The following is a 24,094-nucleotide window of genomic DNA, read 5'->3' on the forward strand; positions in this document are numbered from 1 at the left end:
GTCTAGTGCTGTGCTCCTCCTATGTAGGGCTCCTATCCTCACGCAGCCAGGACACTTGACAGTACACTTGACTCGCCAAGGAAACCAAACAAACTTCCTGCCACTTTGTCCACGTGACTCCCCATCGGCCAATAGGGGCGCTGTCCCCCCAGGGTTCTAGAAGAGGCAGAAATTATGCAAAGTGAGGTGGGGCTGGGGAAATTGCTGACTGTCCACTGTGCGTGCATTCAGTATTCTATCTGCACCACATGCTCAAGGAAGTTGTGCCTGATCTTTGTTGCAGCTCTAGCACCTGTGGAGAAGATCGGGTCCCAGTGAAGCTGCAGGGGGAGGAGATCCGATGAGCCTGGCGGCACCCCTGTTTATGTGGCGCATGGGGCACATGCCCCCTGTAATAGTAAAAAATTTAAGTTACACCCAATCACATAAAATCCCCCCCAACAAAATTCTGAGGCCTGCCCACTCACACATACAAACATAAAAGCATGCATCGGGGCACCTACACATGATAACATGTTACATATTGCCATGCACACTGGAGTGAGAGCAGTATTTAAAGGAACCAGACCTACTCAGTAAGACTAAACTGATGACTTATAGGGGGCTTTTAAAGTGTCATCTATGGAAAATATAGGGTACTGAATTTGTCATTTCACAGGCCCATGCAGATTTACGGTTTCACATGTTGGGTATCTATTTAGTGTGTGCAACTTCATCATTTCAATTTTACTCCAAAATTGGGTAATTTAATACGTTTGTGTGCCTAAAAATGAACTTTAGTGTTTTTTTTTCTTAACCACTTCCCCACCGGCTCCTGTACATATACGGCAGTAGGGTGGCTCTCCTGCATGAATCACTGTATATGTACAACAGCTCCTTTAAGAGCCATAGCAGGTGCACTGCATGGCGGGGGACCCGATGGGCGCAATCTTGGGCACAAGAGCAGGAACGGGGATTTGTGTGTGTAAACACACAAATCCCTGTTCTGATAGGAGAAGTTAAACAGATTGTCTGTTCCTATTAAGTAGAAATAACGATCTGGCTCCTCCTCTAGTCCCTTTCATCCCCTCACAGTTAGAAACACACCTAGGGAACACATTTAACCCCTTGATCGCCCCCTAGTGTGAACCCCTTCCCTGCCAGTGACATTTTTACAGTTATCAGCCGCTATTTTTTGCTCTGAACAAATTATATTACAGCACACACATGCAAAAATGGCATTTACCTCCTGCAAGGCTATATAAAACATCTGAACATTTAAAAAAAATATGGGGATTTAGTCACACCATATGGCTATATGGTGCTTAAGCCCACTTACTGCGTCAAAGTACCCCAATATCAGTGGGTCCTATCCATAGAATAGGAGATCCTGCTTCTCTAAACCATGGGAGAAATACACTCCAGCCCAATGGGATTTGTTCAGAATCAGTATATATTATTTTTAGTTTTAATCGCTGTATACGCTGTATAAATGTCAATGGTCCTAAAAAAGCGTCCGATCTGTCGGTTACAATGTCACAGTCCCGATAAAAATCGCTGATCACCGCTATTCCTAGTAAAAAAATAAAAATGCCATAAATCTATACAGTATTTTGTAGACGCTATAACTTTTGCGCAAACCAATCAAGATACGCCGCTTGCAATTTTTTTATTTTTTTACCAAAAATATGTAGAAAAACTTGGGCTATTGGGATATTTATTATAGCAAAAAATAAATATTGTGCTTTGTTCAAAATTGTCACTCTTCTTTTGTTTATAGCGCAAAAAACAAAAAAAAAAACAGAGTTGATCAAATACCACCAAAAGTAAACTCTATTTGTGAGAAAATAAGGGCATACATTTTGTTTGGGCACTACATTGCACAACTGCGGAATTGTCAGTTAAACGCAGTGCCCTATCGCAATAAAATGGCCTGTCAGGAAGGGGGTAAATTCTTCAGGGGTGAAGTGTATATTTAAGCGTTACCTAGACCTCTGTGGTAATATTGTGTGACATAAAATTGGAACTCTGTTATCACCTGGAACGGACAATTTTTGGATTTATACTTTTTTTTTTTTTTTTTTTTGCATCTAAGTATACTTTGTGATAAGTTTTACAATAACAATAAAAAAAAAAATTGAAAACTATTTTATATTTTAGGGTGCCTGTTTTCAGAAAATATATAATATTTGGTGGGTTTTATGTAATCTTCAGGGCTGTGTGCAAAACATGTTTTTTAAGCATGTGTGCAAGAAATGGCAAAACGGCACTGGCACCGAAAGGGTTAAACCTCTTCAAACATGTCATCTGTTTTTCACAGGATCCAAATTATAACTGCATTGGACAGTGGCTTGATGTCACTCCCGATCACGGATTTGCTGATTTTACTTTTCCTTTGTCAAAAGAACTAAAACTTGGGCAATACAGAATGTACATAGATGGTGAATATAGCAAATACTTTTTTGTGGCTGAATATGGTGAGTTGCATTCAAAATTCATAATAATCTTCCACACTCAGACAAGACTGTACATCCCAACATGACCTGACCACTACACATAGTTATAGTAGCACTTCTCTCTATACAGACATAAAATGGCCAATCCCATACATAACCTTGCATATCATCATTGCTCCTCTCAGCATAATTAAACAGGACATGATTACATTAGTTCTCCTACTCCAGCCATGTTTTCTTAATATTTAATATTAAAAATTGAAGATATAAAACTACGACATTGTATTAAATATATGACCTTGCATTTAAAGTGCTAGTAAACTGTGTACTACCACTTGTACCTACAGGCAAGCCTATACTAAGGCTTACCTGTAGGTACTGTGAATCTCTCCTAAACTTGCACCGTTTAGGAGATATTCAGAGTGCATGCAGCCTGTGACATTACGATGTATGTGCTCTGAAGGTCCGGTATACAGTACCAGACCTTCGGAGCCCATGCCGTAATCGGCGGCTCCCACGTGCATGCACAGGAGTGATGTCATTGTACCCCCAGCCACATGTAGCAGGAGGACGTGAAGCGAAATCTGAGCAAATGTCATGAATCAGCACACAGCTAACACTTATCTGTGCTTATCTCTGCTAACGGAGGAGGAGGGGGGAGAGATGCTTTCAGACCAGGTCCACACTGATACGGCACAATAGCCGTACGACTGTGGATCCGACTTTGCCCTGCGACTTGAAGTCCGACTTCAATGAACGGGGATTCGACTTTGATCCCGACAATGCAGGCACTTTGTGTCTTGTAAGAATCTTTGGGGTGAACTCCACGCCAAATAAAAAAAAATGGCATGGTTTCCCCCTCCAAGAGAATACTAGGCCCTTCGGTCTGGTATGGTTTTTAAGGGGAACCCCCACACCAAAAAAACTACATGGAGTCCCTCCCAAAATCCATACCAGACCCTTATCTGAGAACGCAGCCTGGCAGATCAGGGAAGGGGGTGGGGACGAGTGAGCGCCCCCTCCCTCCTGAACCTTACTAGGCCACATGCCCTCAACATCAGGGGTGGATGCTTTGGGGCAGGAAGGGCTTGCGCCCACCCACCCAAAAGCACCTTGTCCCCTCTTGAGAAGGACATGGGCCTCTTCCCAACAACCCTGGCCATTGGTTGTTGGGGGCTGCGGGTGGGGGGCTTATCGGAATCTGGAAACCCCCTTTAACAAGGGGACTCCTAGATCCCAGCCCCCCACGCTATGTGAATGAGTATAGGGTACATTGTACCCCTACCCATTCACCTAAAAAAAAAAAAAAATGGCAAAAAAACACAGTACATGGGTTTTTAAAGTAATTTATTAAGGCAGCTCTGCTGTCACTAATTATTTCTTCTCCCCTCTCTGGCTCTTCTACCTCCTCCGCGAATGACTTCTGCCTCTGCCGGTTCTTCTCTCCTGTCCGGGTCCTCTCCACTGATGTCTTCTAGCCCTCTCCAGTTCTTCTCCCTCTGTCCACTGTCTTCTGCCTCTGCCGGGTCTTCTCCACTGCCTTCTCCCTCTGTTCTTCTTCTGATGTTGACATAATGTTCTCCCCTGCTCTAATGCTGGGTGGGCGGTGTGCCATTACTGATATTGGCATGGGGCAGGGTCACCGGGTGAAATCATCCAGGGCCCCCCCCCCTTATGACGTCACCGCCCCATTATGCCCAAGATCATCAGAGCACAAGTTGCATGCCAAAGTCGGATCAATTAAGAGGGCGATCCGACTTTTATCCAACTTCAGTGATACTGTATTCAATGGGCTGAAATAGGATCAAAGTCGGACCAAAGTAGTGCAGGGAGCATTTTTAAAGTCGGACCGACTTGTGTCAGACCAGTTAAGACGGCTCTCATAGGGAAATATTGATTTTTCACACATCATGCGACATGAGCTCCCAATGTTGAAGCGTTTGTTGTACCAGTGTGAACTGTCAGAATTATCAACAGAGCGGAACAGCTTCACACATATTGAACCCCACAGCTGCCAGGGAGAGAGCTGAGCAGGAGGATACATTTAACAAGGGGCAACCTGTCCATTAAGGGCACATGGGCACCGCCTCCCCATCCATGAGTCAGGCCCCTTGCTGGATGCATGAATTACAATGGCAGGGTGATTTTTTTTTTTAAGTACCTGATTAGAGCTTCAAAAGAGGGTGGGCTTGAGGCACAGGGAAAGCCCACCCAGGTGTGTTACAACAGAAAATGAATATTCGCTATTATAACACTGATCCTCCGCCTCGGCCAATCAGGAAGCGGGTTTCAAGACCCGTAACCCAATAGGCTGAAAGGACAGGTAATCCTATTGGACACCTAGAGGGAAGGGAGGAGCGGCACCTGCTGCCCACCTAGAGCCAGACCAACTAGCAGACCACAGTGGGGGGGGGGGGGTTAAAATCCCCCACTGCAATTAACCCTTCAATGGCTGGGTACTTTACTGTAATGCCCTAATTTGAATTAGTAGTTACACAGTAAAAGTGTCCAAGCATTAAGGCAGGCATGTCCAAAGTCCAGCCCACAGGCTAATCGCGGCCTGCATTGCGGTTTCGGATGGCCTGCCTGGTAATTTTGACATATATATCTTTTGTTGCCCCCAACAAATCCATGTCCCGGGGGCCACAAAAGATATATATGCTGGCTGCCTTGGAGGGAGGACTTTCCTGTTTACACTGCGTAAAAGGAAGTCCCGTCTCCTGTGCTGCCATTGGATGACTGTTCTGTCCATCATAGGAGGCGGGACTTTCTATTAAAGAGGCCGCCAAGAAAACAGGGGGTTCTCCTGTATGTAATCTGTTGGCGCTCATCCCTCCCCCACCCTGTCTCCTCCAAGGCTGCAGATGGGCATGAATCAGGCTGCACTGATGGCAATGGAGAGTTTGCATTCATGGCAACGGGGGTGCTGAATTCATGGCAACGGGGGTGCTGCATTCATGTCAATGGTGAGGCTGCAGATGGGCACAGATTAGACTGCATCTATGGGCACCGACCCTTATTTTGCTTCACAGTTCTTTATTTAAAATTTAAGATTTTTGTCTGAAACTTCTATCTTAAAGTGAATGCACGTGTTATAAGCCGATAAATACGGAATATCCAAATAACAAGCCCAAGCTCATCTCTTCACCACACACAGCCACAAGGGCAAGAGAATTCTTGTTGGGCAGTGTATTAGTGCTCGAATGAACACTTAGACCGAATTTTAATGTTTCAAAGAATGTCAAGCAAAATGGTCGGCCCTCATGCATGTTCACTTGAACAAATCTGGCCCGCTTTGAAAAAAGTTTGGACACCCCTGCATTAAGGGGTTAATTGTATCCTCTTGCTCAGCGCTCTTCCTGGCAACTGTTAAATCTGTGTGAGTCTGTTATGTTAATAATGATGACAGTGAAAGTATCTCTCCCCCTCCTCCTCCAGATAAGTGTCCACAGTGTCCGTGAACTGATTCATGACATTTGCACGGCTCCCTCCTGCTATGAAAGTCTGAATCCCCTGCGCCTCAAATTCTGCCCTGTGTGTGTAAGGATAACTGATTTCACAGACTTCAGTTTGGCATTCAAGCGGAACTAGTGTGATTTCCAGGGGAAAGGGGGACTGTACAGATGGGAAAGGAGTCCTGTGATGTCAGGACTCCGCCAACCAAGCTCCGGCCCGTAGACACACCCATGGACCAGTGATTTTCAGAGGGCTGTGACAGGCACAGGGATGAAAAAATGCGGGTACAACTAATGTGCTTTTGATTTTTAAAGAAAGGGCTTAACCCATGGTGTATGTATTTGTATTTGTTAAACATGAGGTTTACATCCACTTTAACTTTCCTAGCGGTAATCCTAAGTGTGGCTTGGGGTTAATTTTCATTACCAAGAGCGGTAAACCCAGAGCCATTGCAGAATCCTTGTGCAGGTTATTTACCTTGTCCCCAGGATCCTGCGATGTCCCCCGCTGTGTCCTCTGCTGGATCCTGCGCCTTATGCTCTGTATTCTGGGGCTCCGTTCCCTGCGAGCGTCGCAACGCATGTGGGTGGAGCCCAGCGGCAAATTCCAAAAAATACACAAAACATAACACAATACAGATTCATTACTGTATTAAATCATTTCACATCCAGTTTGTCCCTTTGCTTTGTCCAGTGCCCTGCATGCACTTTTATATTATATATACTGTTCTTTCTGCCTGGAAGCTTGGGAACGTCCATGGCAACCAAAAAGCTTCCCTGTACGTCAAAAGCATTTTTTGACCATCTAGAAAACAGTGATAGTAAATAAGAATCACTTACAAAATTGAACGATAGTGAAAATTCGTCATCAAACACTAAAAGTGATGACAGCGACAGTACTGCGACTGAGCAAATTTCAGTGTTTTTGATTTGATTACATTAGTCAATAAAATGTATTATTATTATGTTATTTTTATAATTATAGTTATTTATTATATTATAATTTATGATTTCATGTTTCAAACTTTATCATACCCAGGATGTCTACTAGACTCTTGTTTGGACAGATTTAACAGGCCTACAATATAAAATGCCAAATTTCCATGCAAAACAATAGTACCGCTTTGAACATCAAAAATCAGACAATCAGGGAGGTTAAATAAACCATATTTATTGAATATGTTTTCATTGCTATTTTTCATACCATGCAGTTCTCAAGAGGTTTGAACTTCTCATCAACTTGCCGTCCAATGTGGTTTTTACAGAAAAATCTTTTAACTTGGAGGTTTGTGGCAGGTGAGATTTTTTGTCTTCTGAAAGTCGCTGCAGACATGGGATGACCTTATTCTTCAGACATCAATCCAATCATTTACAGTGTAATTATTACTGAAGTTGGAGGGAACCTGTTTAATTTAACCACTTAACGACTACCCGGATGCAATGTACTGTGGATGGGTGGCCGTTGTAGACAAAAGGACGTACCAGTACATTGCTGCCTATTTCCAGATATCAGGCACGTGCATGCACGCCCTCGTCCTGTGACTGTACACAGCAGGAGCCTGTCAACAAGTCCCAGCCAATGATTCACGACCGGGACTTTCTGATCAGCTGTGTGCAATCACAACCCAGAGCTCTGTGTTGACATTCATTTCATGTTTGTTTTGCTGCAGCAGGGATGAGAAACTTAGAGATCTATTAGTAAAAGCAGCACACTTTAGCCACATTACACATTGTTAGACACACCTTTAACCCCTTGATGGCCCTAGATGTTAACCCCTTCCCAGCCAGTGTCATTAGTACAGTGACAGTGTATAATATTATCACTGTATTAGCTTCACTGGTGATGTCAGTGGCAGTTAGTCGGTTCCTGCTCAGTGTCAGTTTGTTTGTTTGTCCAACACACTATTGCAGTCCAATTATAAGCTGCTGATCACTGCCATTAGTAGTATAAAAAAATAAAATAAAATAAAAATCCACTATACTGTAAAAACTATAGTTTGTAGGTGCTATAGCTTCCATGCAAACCAATCAAGCTACACTTGTTGGGATGTAGCAGAATACATTTTGGCCAAAATTTATGAAGAAATTTACTTTTTTTTATTATTTCTTACTGAATATGTTTTATAGCAGAAAGTAAAAAGTATTGTTCTGTCTTTTTATGTTTATAGCACAAAAAATAACCCAGAGGTGATCAAATCCCACCAAAAGAAAACCCTATTTGTGTAAAAAATTATAATACAAGTTGGGTACAGGGTTGACCACGCAATTACCAGTTAAAATAGCGCAGTGCGGTATAGCAAAAAAATGGCCACGAAGAGGGTAAAATCTTCTGGAGCTGAAGTGGTTAAGAAATATGACAGCTTTCACAGCTGACTTGTTTTTAAAGTACGAAGGCTGTCATCCTCATCCTTCACTACCTGCAGCGAGCGTGAGGTCAATGAAGGAGGCCCATATCTTAGAGCTCTCTGACAGGTGTAGAATCTGAAAGCAGCCTTAAGGCGTATTTATGCACTCTAAGGCCGCGTACACACGCGCGGACTGTTTGCCCAACTTTGTCCGCTGAACAGTGTTTGGGCGGACAGTCCGCTCGTGTGTGGGCTTTCAGCGGACAGTTTCAGCGGACAGTTTGATGGACAAGGTTTTACGGAATTTCCGAAAAACTGTCCGTTGAAACCTTGTTTCAGCGAACAGTCCGCCCGTGTGTAGGCTTGTTCGTCAAACTAAGTTCCGCGCATGCTCAGAAAGGATTTACACGCCGAAAGTTATAATGCAGTGTATAGGACGTCGTATTTTTCGTCCCGTCGTACGTGCCGTTCACGTCATCGCGCACGGTTTCAGCAAACTGTTCGTTCGTCGTGTGTGGCCATGTCCGTCCATGCTAATTTTGAGCGGACTGTGTGCATTTTGGATGTGTTGTACAGACATTTATGTTGTGTCAAGTAACACTTCTCAAACACCTTGTGAGATGTGTTTTTATTTTTTTGTACAAATGAAAAAAGTGAAATGATCACTTTTAATGCTTTGCAACTGCACCTTAAATGCACTGCAAACGCCATAGGTGCAGTTACGGCGCGCTTGTGGTGCATTTCAATAGAAGTGAATGGAGGCAGTTGCAAAGCATCAATATCTGCCAAACTCTTCAGGCAGCATTATTGTTTCTTCATCGCAACGTGAGGCAGCACTAACACTGCTACTAGTGTTACTGCAGACACATTTCTGTATGACTCATGGTTAGTTTGTGAGTCTGGAATTAGGTCAGGGTTTACTGCAGGTCAGGACTGATTACTCACAGAGGCAGGTCTCTGGTACCTCCCCCTGGATCTGGAAGTTTGGAGAAACTTCTAGAATTTAGGGGACAGAGGCCAGGGGGACTGATCTGCATACTCGAGGGAACTTGGCCAATCCCCAGATAGAATGTCCTGGCAGGGTGGCTGAGTCGGTCCTTAAATATGGGGGGGCCATGCCAGCAAGGGAGTCAAGTGGAAGATGGAGTGCCTAGGGGCCCTTAAATATGGGGGAGCCATGCCAGCAAGGGAGTCAAGTGGAAGATGGAGGGCCCTCCAGGTCTGGGGGAGGGCTCTGCCAGGCTGGCTTAGGAAAATCCTGACAGCATTACGGTTTTGGAAAGGAATCTTTCCTTTTGATCACTAAAGACTGTTGGTGGCCAGGAGGCAAAACAGTCCAGAATTTTTGTACATAGAGAGGAAGTTGTCCCTATTCACCGTTTTCGGTCAAGTCGCACATCCCATAACCTCTTTACCCCATCCAAGTTACTACCCCTAATAAACAATAAGACCAAGTTCAAAGATTGTTTCTAGTATCTGGATGTGAGTGGAAAATACTTGTTGTCTGGCTGTGCAGTAATAGGGGAACTATTCACAGCAGCTCCTGCGGGAGAGTGCTACATTACTATATCCTTAAATGTATTTTTTAAATGCATCAGCATAAGTACCTGACTTGCAGTCCCTATAAAGCAGAGCTCAGACTGGGGGTGGGAGAAGCAGCACCAAGCGGCAGACAGTAGTGCTGCAATGAAAAGGGCATTTTGATAAGAGGAAAATGCAGCGGCATAGAGATAAGCCTATCAGTTTGCTGCTGCTGCTTTTACTGTCCATTTACGGTCTGAATTAGATGGAGTGGATGCAAAGCAGCTCCCTTATATGTATAAGATCTTTGTTTTCCATCTCATAGATGCAATCTGGTATGGGATGCACCACATGCCTAATTCTATATGTGAACACAAGAAACAAAATGAAAATATGGAATTTTTGTGCTGCACATTCTACAACATATTGTGTAGAAAACATTATCGTTTTTTTCATCTTTAGATCTATATAATCCTCTGCCCTTGTTGTTTTAACTTTGAATAGTAAAAAAAAAAAAAACTGCCACTTCAGCCCACTTCCTGTTTCTTGTCTGGTAAAAAGCCTAGGCTTATGACATCATGCTCAGCTCTCATTCCTATGAGAGTTTGCCAGGACCCTTGGGGATGAGTCATAAGAGGGCCAGTGAGAGCTGCAAAGCTGGAGGTGTGTATCTGTGTAAATCCAGAAAGAGGAACAGGCAGCAGCTTCAGCTGCTCACAGTTAAAATGGCCGCAGTCAGACTTAGTACAGAATCACAGTATAGTTAAAATAATATGCAAAGCGGTTGGAGGGAAGCTTCATAATGGCAAAGATGTTTTTATTACAAATGATGTGAGCAGACTGCAGTTCTTCTTTACAATTACTATTTCTCTGACTACACTGTCCCTCCTCCCCCAAGTCTCTGCCCCTGTTCTGCACTTCAATAGCTGGCTGCGGTTAATTTGATGGCACTACACACTGTAATTCCACTGTTTAGCTGGGTACACACTGGCCATATATTGTCTGAAATCAGCCAGTTCAGCAGGAACCGTCCAACTTTCGGCCCGTGTGTACAGCTGCCTGTCCGAGAGAAGCCAGTCTCATGACAAAAAACTAGCATCCAACCGGCATTTGATCAGCGTTTACAGCCAATGGCTGCAAGCATTGATCACTGTGTTTGGCTCTGACAGAGTTGCACAGCGGAGGAGATCACTGCACTAACATAATTTCTGTTAGTACAGCAATCTCTCAGGTTTTTTGTTCAACTCGCTTAGGCAGCTGAGGCCAGCTGATTTTTTTCACTCTCACTGTGCTGAGAACACAAGGAGGCAGACTTACTTGACCTCTGAAGGGTTTTATCCCCTTCATGATGACCAGACTATTTTTTTTTGCTATTCAGCACTGTGCTACTTTAACTGGCAGAGCTTTTTATTTGGTGTTTTTTATGCAAAAATGATTTTTTTTGTTTGTTTTGCTATCTGAATCAAAAACTACAGAACATTTAAAAACAAAATACATTTTTCTTAGTGTCTATTTAATAATTTTACAAACAAATAATCTTTCTTCATAAATTTAGGCCAAAACGTAGTCTAATACATTTCTTTGGTAAAAAATAATCCAAATCAGTGTATATTATTTAGCCCACATTCACATTGGGCTGATTTGGCATGTGATTTGACATGTCACATTGCATGCCAAATCGGTGTCTATTGCCAGCAATGGTACGTCCGAATCGGTACCGCACCGATTCCCAAAAGTAGTTCCTGTACTACTTTTGGCGACTTTGGGGGGCGATTTGAATAGACATCTGTGCATAAACCCACACAGATGTCTGTCAAATCGCCACCAAAGTCAGACGGGCCCCCACCCCCAATCCATAACAGGCTCCTTGGGTTTGGTATGGATTCTATGGGGAACCCCCACAACAAATAAAAAAAATGCAATGGGGTCCCACCCAAAATCCATACCAGTCTCTTATCCAAGCTTGCAGTCTGGCAGGTTAGGAAAGGGAGGGAACAAGCCCCCCCAGATCATTCCAGACCACATGCCTTAAATATTTGGGGATGCTTTGGGACAGCCCCCTAAAGCACCTTGCCTCTAAGTTGATGGTGACAAGGGCCTCTTCCCCAAAAACTTGGCCAGTGGTTGTGGGGGTCTGCAAGTAGGGGGTTTATCAAAATCTGGAATCCCAAGATCCCGGCCCCCCTATATGAATGAGTAGGGGTTGATGTCACTGAGTGACCCCACCCCCTTGTCACATCATTGGCAAGGGGCATGTTGGGTCGATGATGTCGCTTTGGGTCGGACCACCTGCTGGTGACATCACCGGGTGGCCCCATGTTATTTAAGAATCGTTAGATGGAGGAGCTGTCAGACAGCAGGAGCAGACTTTTTATTAAAGGGGGATTCCAGATTCCAATAAGCTTCCCGCCCACAGACCGCCACAACCACCTGACAGGGTTGTGGGGACAAGGCCCTTGTCCCTATCAACATGTGGACAATGTGCTTTGGGGGCCCCCTGCTCCATATTAAGAGCATGTGGCCTGGTATGGTTCAGGAGGGGGCGCTCGCTTGTCCCCTCCCTTGCCAGGCTGCATGCTCAAATAAGGATCTGGTATGGATTTTGGAGGCCCCCCACACCATTTTTTTATTTGGCGTGGGGGTTCCCCTCAAAATCTATAGCAGATCAGAAGGGCCTCCAGCACCTTAACAACCATGTTGTTTACTGGTTGTGAAGGGTGCCAGCGACTGCTGGTTCCCTAATAAAAAATCGGGTGTCTGTTGTCTGGGTGTCTGGGGAAGCTGCCAGCCAGCAGTCAAATTACTGTCAAATTACTGTTGGCCGGTCGGCATGTGGTTAAAATGCAGCATACTGCTTCTGTTTTTTCAGAAATGTATTTATTCTCTCATAAAAAAGTGCGCATGGTAGGACAGCGGTACTGATTCTCTTTCTGCTCAACGCTGGCTTTACACCACCTGTACCAAGCAGAACCATGCGGGACAGACACAATTTGACCCAGTGCTATGGACAGAGCTTAGAAGGTAATTTCCTGATGCTCTTGATTACTGCACAGGCAGAGGGAATAAAGCAGATTGTTGTACAGTGTGCGAGAGCACAGTGGGCCCCACACCCCTTGGGGCCCATGTGCCCAGAACACATTGCACCCATGGAGGAGACGCAACTGCTTTTGACCTAATGTAATGGACACACATTCCTACTAACTCTAATGACAATTCCCTTGAATTTTTATTTTCCCACCTCTGCACTCCTCCTTTGTAGAAACGATGCAGTACCATGCAATCCAGTTGCAGTGCATTTTTAGAAGTAGTAAATGCATTACTTTTTGTGTGATTCAGTGCGATTTCAGCCCATTCAAATCAATTTGCTGTCCACCAACACTAAAAGTGTAGACAGTAAAGATGGTTCATCATTGATTATTTCACAGAAAATCATATTAACAAAGCACTTTCCTCACCTTCTTTTTTTAGTTACACGTATGGAAAGCCTGTGCGTGGCACCCTAGATGCCGAAGTCTGCTATACTATGGACCAGCCTGATTATTATGAATATAATTATGAATACCCTGAGGAAAATGAATTAAAAAAATGCTCTAAAATAACAGGCACAAAGGTAAATCGCTTTTCTTCAAGAGACTTTTCACAATCTAAGAAAAAAGAAAATGGCACTTGAAACTGATGTCCCTGTCATTGGTGGAGTAAAGCAGGGTGGGGTTCTTTCTCTATGAAAACCAAAACACCAAACCAAACTCTAAAAACCACAAAACCCAATTTGAAATCGTGCAGCTTCAATTGAAATTACACAATTTTAAATAGTGCAGGGACTTTTTCTTCAAGTCAGTGCGGCGCTGCAAAGTCGGCGTGCCACTGATTTGAACAGTTCCATTACCGACAATAGGCTGCAACTTGTCATGCAATTTGAAAATGTCAAATTGCATTACAAGTTGCAATGGTGTGACTGGGGGCTGAATCTTCATCTCATTCATTGGCCTCAACTGAGATCTCTTCATCCACGTTTGACATGGCTCTTAGTCTAGGTTTTCCTTTTTTTTCATGACTACCACTGACTGGGAATGCATTCAAACATACTGAATCATCTGCACCCCGGTGGACTTTTCATATGCATGCATGGAGATTTTACTTACATTGATGAGGATATTCGCTTTGCTAACAAGCTTGGACTATCAGATAAAATAATTTAGCTACATGGATTTTATTTGAGAGAGCAAACAATCCATACCACCATTTAACAACAGAAATATATCATAAATAGAGATCATTAGTAAGACCTCATCTGGAATATGCAGTTCAGTTTTGGACTTTAGTTCACAAAAAGGATATCGGAGAACTGGAGAAAGTGCAGAGAAGGGCAACCAAACTGATAAGAGGCATGGAGGAGCTCAGCTATGAGGAAAGATTACAGGAACTAAATTCTCTTGCGAAGAGGAGATTAAGGGGGGATGTGATCAACATGTAAAAATACATAAGGGGTCCATATAGGGAACTTTGTGATGAGTTATTCATTTTAAGATCATCACAGAGGACAAGGGGGGACTGTTTAGATCTGGAGGAAGAGATTTAATCTTGAAATACGGAAAGGTTTCTTCACAGTAAGAGCTGCGAAAATGTGGAATAGACTCCCTCCAAAGGTGGTCCTGTCCAGCTCAGTGGATTGCTTTAAGAAAGGCCTAGATTCTTTCCTAAATGTACATAATATGGCTGGGTACTAACATTTATAGGTAAAGTTGATCCAGGGAATATCTGATTGCCTCTCTGGGAAGCGGGAAGGATATTTTTTCCCCTGCTGGAGCAAAATGGAGCATGCTTTGTTGTTTTTTTTTGTTTTTTTTTGCCTTCCTCTGGATCAACTGTGGGTATAGGATTGTGTATATAAGATTATCATTTTTCCCCCTTTTTTTCATTGGTTGAACTAGATGGACTTGGGTCTTTTTTTTCAATCAGGCTAACTATGTAAGAAATAAATTTTTTACGTCAGTGTGAGTGTGTCTGTGAGATTCCTTTCCCTTCTTTTATTTCCTTTACCTTATTTTTGTAGTATGTCTTTTAAAATACTTTTTGCTCTCTCAACTAAAGTAAATTTTCATATAATAATGACACTTTGTGGTCTCTTCTCCTGTAGACTGACAGTAAAGGGTGCATGTCCAAAGAGATCGACCTTCAATATTTCCAAATCAATGAGCAGAATAGACTTCTAGAAATTAAAGCGTCACTAACAGAGGATGGTACAGGTAAGAATTTACAAGTGTGTAAGATCTGTAGTCTTTTAGTTCCATCCCTAATAACAGCTCTAGTGGGAGCTTTACATCAGGGGTGAGCAAGCTTCTTCTACAAGCTTATGGATTACGGGGAGCCCATGCCCCAACATACTGGTCCCCCACTTTCTAATTCAAGTCTCTTTGCATAGCACTTAGAAATAGCAAGAGCTGACAGGACATTTGCTTATATAACATACCTTTATTAACTGGTACTTAGATGGTGAGGAAAATGGGCAGCAAAGAATAAAAGGAGGTGGTGGGGGGTGGTAAGGAGGAAGGTGTTTTACATACCGGTAGTTACATTCCCCCCTTGCTTGCAAATGGTCTGGCATTTAACTCTGTGTTAATGATCTTAGATAGTTGGGGCCCCCATCCATCTTAAAGGGACCTGCTGTAATGCAGTAGCCTGAAAACACCATTTGCAGAATTCATTAAAAAATATATAACAAAACTTTAATTTAAATAAATAATGCCTAAAATCTCCGATGTACTTCATGCCATTTTATGTGTTTATTGTCAAATTATACTGTCAACTCCTATAAATAAATTATGAAAGAAAAAAAAAATAATGCAGTCAGGGACAGATTTAGACCTTGGGGGGCCTGGGGCACTTCAGTTTTTTTCAAAATGCATGATACAACATCATTCTGAGGTCATGTGTGCACACACACACATACACACACATGCAGTCATAGCATAACTTCCTTGAGGCCTCTTTCACACTGACACCTCCGTGCAGCGGATTCCGCTTGCTCAAATCGGCTCCTCTGATCCCCGCTGAGCAGGCACATGACAGGTAGTGTCCGCTCCGCTGTCCAGAGTGGACATGGACACAGTCCTGCTCTAATCTATGGGGAAATTGGATGGAAGGGGGATAAAAGGAGAAGAAAAAAGAGGGGGCATCCAGTAGAGATTCTTTTTAGGGAGTGAAATGGCCCGGGTACAGAGGGACCTTGGTATAGAACGCACAAGGTTCCCAAAAGGCCTTACATTTCCAAACTATATGTAGGACTGTTGCTGTCATTTGTTCTTGGGTCATGATCCAGGAGATTTTGCGCTTTGTCATCTGAATCAAAACCCTGGGCTTCTTCCAAGCCCCCGCCAAAGAAACGTTCGCTCCCAGGAACAGGAAGAAAATCTAATTTTGCATGTGTTTGGGAGTGTTCTCTATCTGTGATTCAACAGAGCTATTGTGGGGTCCTGGGAGACTGCTACACCAGTGACCTTTCTCACTAGATGGAAGAATTTGTTCCAGAAGCTTCTGATGCGTGGACATGATGCATGGACATGATACATGGAGCCCATCTGATTACAGCCCCTAAAACACAGGGAGGGAAGCATCTGGATAAATCCTTGCTAGTCTGGTGGGGACATAGTACCATCTAGGGAGTAACTTGACATTTGCTTTAATTAGTCCGATGTTCAAAATACCTTTGTAGGAGCGATAGAAGGTGAGAAACCATTTTTCAGGATCCAGTTGAAGTTCCAGTTCTGACTCCCAAGCTCGGGTGTAAGAGGGTGAGTTCAAATTTTGTGCCAACAAGGCATAAATGAAATGCTACCTCTCTGAGCCATGAGGTTGGAGCACCATTGTTCATAGATAGTGTGTTGGGGGGGAGGACAGATTTGTCTATCCATAAGGTGTGTAGAAAACGCCTGATCTGGGAAAATCTGAACTTTTCAGCATCAGGCATCTCCAGTTTGCTGAGACAAAATCCCAGTGTGATAGGACCTGATGAGGTGAAGGTGAAGAAGTGACCTATTCTAAATAACCCCTTATTTAACCACCATTTAAAGGCTAGGATATTCCTCCCTGGTTGAAAGCTCGGGTTGTGGAAAAAATGAGCAAGGGGTTTTATGGTTGATATTAGGGTGGCCTGTTTGTGGAGTAGATATATTAAATTTACTCAAGCGCTAATATGAATTAGATAAATAATAATATTGACCCCCAAACAAACTACTAAGTATGTTGAAAAAAGCTGCACCAAAAAAATTGATCCCTCAATACATACAATAAAATAAATGATATTAGTGCGCTAAAATCAATAAAGTGGTCAAAGAGTACACTGTATCAATACCTTACACAGTTTCATCTAGATCCATCATATAACCATAACCACATAAAGTGCTCTTATACCTAATGTGCGAAACAGTAAATTAATACAATTAATTACAATTCATTAAAAAAGTGCCTAATGTGCATATAAAATGCAATCTTTGTTTGTGGTAAACTTATGAAAACTTAGAGATAAAGTGCTAAAAATTGAATAAATATCCCCATTCCTCACATAAAGTGCTAAAGTAACCACAAAATGCTTCATAAAGTGCCTGTGTGCATAAATTATATGAACTCCACACTAGCGCTTTATAAATATATAATTAATAAACAAAAAACAGCTCATCCTCCTAGTTGTTCATGATAAGGTGCTATAATATTTCAAAAGATCAATAAAATTGCCAAAATGTCAATTATAATAAAAATGTAAACTCCTTCTGACACCGCTACTCCTTGCAATCAACTCCGATTTGATCTATTATGCTGCAGTCTCTTTAAACTTCATATTTCCACAGGCTGTTCTCCTGATCACCCTGTCTCATCCTCCCTCTGACTTGTAATCAGACCAATTTACCCAGTTTGGATATACGGAAGCAGAGAACAGAGAGAAAAAAAACACAATAGTGTGATATTGCAAGCATGGAGTGATGCTGCACTGTAATTGGCGATCCTACTAACAAAACCCAATCATGTGTCAAGCCTCTGATAGAGCGTCAGTTTGTACTCCTCCTCACAGCCTCCCCGCTGACGGTAGCCTCCGCGCCACTTGGCTACTCCTCCCGACGCATTGCGTCACAGGTCACATGACATTCTCAAGGGAAAAATGCTTTGATCTAAACCATTCCATTGTAGCTCTGGCTGTATGTTTAGGGTCGTTGTCCTGCTGGAAAGTGAACCTCCGCCCCAGTCTCTTGTCTTTTGCAGAAAACAGGTTTTCTTCTGTAGCACTGACCCCAGAAGGAGCTGCTGTTTTTATTGGGCTTACCGTTGCCTCACCTTCTCACCTCTCTGTCTCAGGGGTCCCGTTGGAAAGTAGCCCAAAGAATGTTAATTCCTTTTTTCAAGATTTATTTGGAATAAACACAAAGTCTTTCAATAGAGGGTTAAGGGGAGTTCAGGTACCTGGTAATTTGCGGGTTAGAGGTATTGTTCTGATCCAGAGGACAAACAACTCCACTGAATGGATCCAGCAACCACCAGATAGGCCTCTCTCTCACCAACCTAGCAGCCTGTGGGATGCTCAAAAAAGTCTCTGCCACAGACTTGTCAATTGAACCGAAGGTTCTTGAGAAATTTAAAGAACTTTCATACAGTACCAGTTTCCTTTCAGCCGACCCTGCGATACTGTATGGTTGTTGATCCGGGTTGCATCCTCCAACTGGGTTTCCAGGCTCCTCCAGAGATACCAGCCTTGTGCTCGGTCCTCTCCTAGAAAAGTCCTCCAATGGATCCTCCAGTCACTTGGCTTCTCCCCGCAGGCGAGACAGCACAGGACCACCCCTGGATCAGTAGACCCCAAGACTTTTGGGCCTAGCCTCTCAGTTGCAAAACCTCGGGCCAGCCGCCCCCCCCCTCGAGGCGCAGGATCATGCGACACACACCCCAGGCCAGGAGGGCCATGAGGTCGGGATAGCGATCCCCGGAAAAAAAAACACAAAAATGGCGTCAGTACCTTAAATACCCCCACCCAGAATTCACAGCGGGTAAACCACTCCCACTGGGCTATTTCCGAGCAAAGGTGGTATTCAATGCATCCAGCCTGTTGCATTTCTACACTTACCGGTGGTGACAGCTACACCCACGGCCAAGTGGAAATTAGCGCAACCCAGCTGAACTGGTACAGAAACCAGAACTTTCGGAACATTTAACCTGAGCCAAACTGCAGCCCAGACAACTTAAATTTAAAAAAAAACAGCGTCTGCTCATTAGGAGCAGGGCGCTACACTTCTAAGATTGCTCTGTATTTGGTTCCATCCATCTTCCCATCAATTCTGACCAGCTTCCCTGTCCCTGCTGAAGAGAAGCATCCCCACAACATAATGCTACCACTACCATCTTTCATGGTGGGGATGGTGTGTTCAGGGTGATGTGCAGTTAGTTTTCTCCCACGCATAGAGTTTTGCTTTTAAAGATCAGTTTTTGTCTCATCTGACCAGAGCACCGTCTTCCACATGTTTGCTGTGTCCCCCACATGGCTTCTCGGAAAACTGCAAACAAGACTTCTTATGGCTTTCTTCAACAATGGCTTTCTTCTTGCCACTCTTCCATAAAGGCCAGATTTGTGGAGTGCATGACTAATAGTTGTCCTGTGGACAGATTCTCCCACCTGAGCTGTGGATCTCTGTAGCTCCTCCAGAGTTACCATGGGCCTCTTGGCTGCTTCTCTGATTAATGCTCTCCTCGCCTGGCCTGTCAGTTTAGGTGGATGGCCATGTATTGGTAGGTTTGCAGTTGTACCATACTTGCCGCCGGCTGTATCACAGGAGCGTGCCTGCAAGTGCTTCTCACCATGCGAGGGAGCTCACATGAATGTGAGAAGTACTTGTGGGGAGAAGCAGAGACAGCTGCCGAGGGACCAAAGAAGACCAGGTCCAGGGCCACTCTGTGCAAAACGAGCTGCACAGTGGAGGTATGTATAACATATTTGTTATTTTAAAAAAAAATTAACTTTACAACCCCTTTAACAGTCTATTTGCTTTTAGCCACTTCAGCCCCGGAAGAATTCACCCCCTTAATGACCAGGCCATTTTTTGCGTTATGGCACTGCGTCGCTTTAACTGACAGTTGCGTGGACATGCAACCTTGTACAAAACAAAATGTATGTCCCTTTTTCCCCCTAAAATAGAAATTTCTTTTGTTGGTATTTGATCACCGTTTTTTTTTTTTTTTTTTTTTTTGCGCTATAAACAAAAAGACCGGCAATTTCGAAAAAAAAAAAAAATTTTTAATTTTTTTCTATAATATCCCCCAAAAAAGTAAAAAAAATGAATTTCTTCATCCGTTTAGGCCAATTCTACATATTTTTTGGGGGAAAAAAATCTGATTGGTTTACGCAAAAGTGATAGCGTCTACAAAATAGGGGATAGATTTATGGCATTTTCGTTATAATTTTTTACTAGCAATTGCATTGATCAGCAAATTTTAGCGGGACTGCGACATTGTGGCGAACGGATCTTACACTTTTGACACTTTTTGGGACCAGTGATATTTACACAGCGGCCAGTGCTATAAAAATGCACTGATGACTGTATAAATGGCACTGGCAGGGAAGGGGTTAAAACTAGGGGGGGTTAAATGTGTTCCATAGGGAGATGTTTCTAACTGTGGGGGGAGTGGACTGACGGAGTACAGAGAGGTCGCTGTTCCTGATCACTAGGAACAGACGATCTGTTTACATTGACAGATCCCCGTTCTGGCTGTTTGTGGAGTGATCGTGGGTGGCCGGTGGACATTGCGGCCACGCGCATCAGCTCCGGCGCTGTGCGCATGCCCACTGTATCTATTGCACAAAGCAATGTACACCCATGGCAATTCGTGCAATAGAGCCAACCTGTTGCAGTATAACTATGGCAGCTGGTTGCCAAGTGGTTAGTAAATCGACTCCATAGATCTAAATAGCAGTAAGGAAGAACCAATTTTATCAGAATGTTGAAATACAAAGGGGTTGATTTACTAATGGAAAATATAATGTGCACTGCAAGTGTACTTGCTTCAGGGCTTAGAAAATGAGGTGAAATAAGACAGGTACTTTTAACACAGTCTTATTTCAGGGAGTAATATACTGGTGATATACTGATAGAGAAGTTGAAAGCAAATTGCTGTCTTCCAGGTCACACAGAAAAAGCAACAGCTAAACTTTATCTCAGCAGAAGCCATGAAATAAAATTCGTAGATACTGGAGAGATATACCACAGAGGTCATCCATTCACTGGGAAGGTAAGAAGAGAATACCGGTAGATTTGTGAAAAAATGGTGCTTGAAAATGTAGCTGCTTGGCCCTCTTTTAGATTGTTGGCTCCAATGCGCAAGGCCCTCTGATTCCTCTTACATTAAACTATATTGTAACTGTAAAGTCTGCCTTCATTTTGTAAAGCACAGCTTTATAATTTCGGTGTCGGGCATTTAACATTTCTTTCACTATTTATAAACTGACAGATTGGTGATTTTTTTTCATTTACCTATGAATTTAGCACACATATGCAAAATGTTATGGGAAACACTGAAGAATTCCAAGCAGTTGCTGCCTCCAATAGAAGACACATAAAAAATCCAGTTTAAAGCGGGAGTCCGCCGGGAGTTCCGCCGTTTTTTTTTTTTAAAAGCCAGCAGCTACAAATACTGCAGCTGCTGACTTTTAAAATAAGGACACTTACCCGCCCAGCGCGCCCGCGATGTCGGCACCCGAAGCCGATCTCTCGATCGTATCTCGGGTGCTGCCGCCGCCATCTTGGGTATGGGAATCAGGAAGTGGAGCCTTTCGGCTTCATTTCCCGGTTCCCTACTGTGCATGCGCGAGTCGCGCTGCGCAATAAGGATGGACCCGCTGCCTCTGGGATCTGTGTGTTTCCCAGCAGGCAGCGGGGGACTTTCAGAAAGGGGCGTAATCTACGCCCCTTTCTGCAGAGAGCTATCCCGGAAGTGGGTGCAGATACCTGTACTGTACAGGTACCTGCACACCCCTCCCCCCTGAAAGGTGCCAATTGTGGGGGAGGGTTCCAATGAGCGGAAGGTCCACTTTAGGGTGGACCTCCGCTTTAAGGGTAAACTCACACCGGCAGTTTTTACCATTCATTGTTACCCCCTTGGTCTGATTTCTCTGTGTAGTGTGGATGCTCTGTACTGTGCACAGAAATGGTTAAGCTTACTGTCACATACCTGGTCAGTGAGCCCGACATGCAGAGAAAGGCAAGGGGAAAGGAGGTTGATTGAAAATTATGAAGGTAGGGGAGATGTGATAAAGAGCTCCCTATACCAATTCCCAATTCAATCATACCAAAAGCATGTTGGACTATACCGGTACTTAATTCAATACATAAAACTCAGAAAATATATAATAAAATAGTACAAATTTTAATACAAGGGAAACATTTTTTTTTTTTACAAACAAAAAACAATATATTGATACAGCGAAACATATTGTATATAAAAAGCTAGTACATCCCAGATTCTTGTGTACAGTTACTCATAATAGAGTTCCGTTCTAGGAGTACATTTTGGAGATTCCTCGACTAGTTTCGCAGAATTTATCCGCTTCATCTGGAGGTAGTCAGAGAAAAGCCTCTTGCATACCTCCCAACTTTTGAACTTCAGAATGAGGGACAATTGAGGGAGAAAGTGAGCTGTGACGTGCGTAACGGCAAAATGTGGGTGTGACCAAAGTCTTAATGGTGGGAGGGGTCTACGGGGTGTGGTTAAACAAAACCCAGCTATCTCACCAATGCCCCTAGCTCTCCTTAATGCTCCTAGTTCTCACTAATGCCCCACCAGCTCTCTTACCAATACCTCCCAGCTCTCCCACTAATGCTCCTCAGCTCTCTCACCAGTGCCCCCCTCCTCTCTTACTAATGCCCACCCCAGCTTTCTCACAAATTCCCACCCTCCCTCTTACTAATGCCACCCCCTCCCCAGCTCTCTCACCAATTCCAACTCCTCTCTTACTAATGTCCTCCCACCAGCTCTCTCACCAATTTCCCCTTCTTTCTTACTAACTCCCCCCCCCCCCCAGCTCTCTCACCAATTCCCCCTCCTCTCTTACCAATTCCCCCCAAATCTCTCAGCAATCTCCCCTTCTTTCTTACAAATTCCCCCCTCCCCACTCTCTCACCAATTCCACCTTCTCTCTTACTAATAGCCCCCAATTCTCTCAGCAATTTCCCCTTCTTTCTTACTAATGCCCCCCCCCAGCTCTCTCACAAATTTTCCCCCCTCCTCTCTAAGACCCCTTTCACACTGGGGTGCTTTGCAGCCACCACAGTGCTAAAAATAGTGCCTGCAAAGCGCCCTGAAACAGCCGCTGCTTTGTCTCCAATGTGAAAGCCCCGAGGGCTTTCACACTGGAGCAGTGCGGTAGCAGGACGGTAAAAAAAAGTCCTGCTAGCAGCATCTTTGGAGTGGTGAAGGAGCGGTATATACACTGCTCCTTCACCACTCCTGCCCATTGAAATCAATGGGGCAGCGCAGCTATAATGCCAGCAAATCGCCTTTACAGAGGCGCTTTGCGGTGGTTTTTAACCCTTTCTCGCCACTAGCGGGGGTAAAACCACCCGCGAGCAGCCGAATAGCGCCGCAAATCTGGCAGTAAAGCGCTGCAAAAAATAGCGGTGCTTTACCGCCAATGCACCTCCTGCCCCAGTGTGAAAGGGGCCTTACTAATGCCCCCTCAGCTCTCTAACCAATCCCCCCTCACTTACTAATGCCCCCCTCCCAGCTCTCAACCAACTCCCCCCTCCTCTAGTGCCCCCTCCCCCAGCTCTCAGAAATGCAGATTAATGTGAATCCCTGTGCTTTTTAAGCACAGTTCTGCTGACAGCTCTGAGTGTCAGGACTGTAGCATGGAGCCCAGGAGGAGTTTCACAGCACTTCACCAGCTCCATGCTACAGTCCTGACAGGCGGGGAAAGACACATCCAGCATCCCCAATGTAAGGGCAGCAATGTGGGCACCGACCAGAAAATGTGGGCCATGTCCCCCCCTAGGTGCCTGGTGCAAACGCACCGAAGCAGGTGGAGCGCTTCTGTGTGAGAAAATTCAGTTCCTCTTACCTTTCACAAGCACTGCCAGGCAGAATCGGGGCTGTTGAGAGGCGGAGTCTGGGTCACTGAGAGCCGGCATGGGGAGTGCTGAGAGGCGGGATTGAGGGCACTGACAGCCTGTTTAAATAGCCCATTTGGCACCAGCATTAGTGACATATGCATGCATCTGCACTATGGCCATGCCTTCCCTGACACTTACTGTGATTGGGACCACTTAAAAGAGGGGGCCCTAGGCACAGTTCACTAGTGGTCTTGTAA

General features: G+C 44.1%; 1 protein-coding gene across 3 annotated transcripts in view; it reads left to right on the forward strand.

Annotated features, from left to right (window-relative positions):
- LOC143930661 (alpha-2-macroglobulin-like) overlaps positions 1–24,094 on the forward strand; it is a 268,790-nt gene that overhangs the window by 45,082 nt on the left and 199,614 nt on the right. For 2 of the 3 annotated variants that reach the window (XM_077455159.1, XM_077455160.1), the window contains exons 6-10: positions 2,300–2,456; positions 7,102–7,186; positions 13,225–13,366; positions 14,894–15,002; positions 20,915–21,021. In XM_077455159.1, coding sequence (XP_077311285.1) covers positions 2,300–2,456; positions 7,102–7,186; positions 13,225–13,366; positions 14,894–15,002; positions 20,915–21,021 — 600 coding nt within the window. The remainder of the gene's footprint in view (positions 1–2,299; positions 2,457–7,101; positions 7,187–13,224; positions 13,367–14,893; positions 15,003–20,914; positions 21,022–24,094) is intronic. The other variant, XM_077455161.1, reaches the window with a different exon arrangement.

The sequence above is a fragment of the Lithobates pipiens genome, unplaced genomic scaffold, assembly GCF_037356315.1.
Source record: "Lithobates pipiens isolate NorthernLeopardFrog02 unplaced genomic scaffold, aLitPip1_a1.2 Scaffold_25, whole genome shotgun sequence".
Lineage (NCBI taxonomy): Eukaryota > Metazoa > Chordata > Amphibia > Anura > Ranidae > Lithobates > Lithobates pipiens.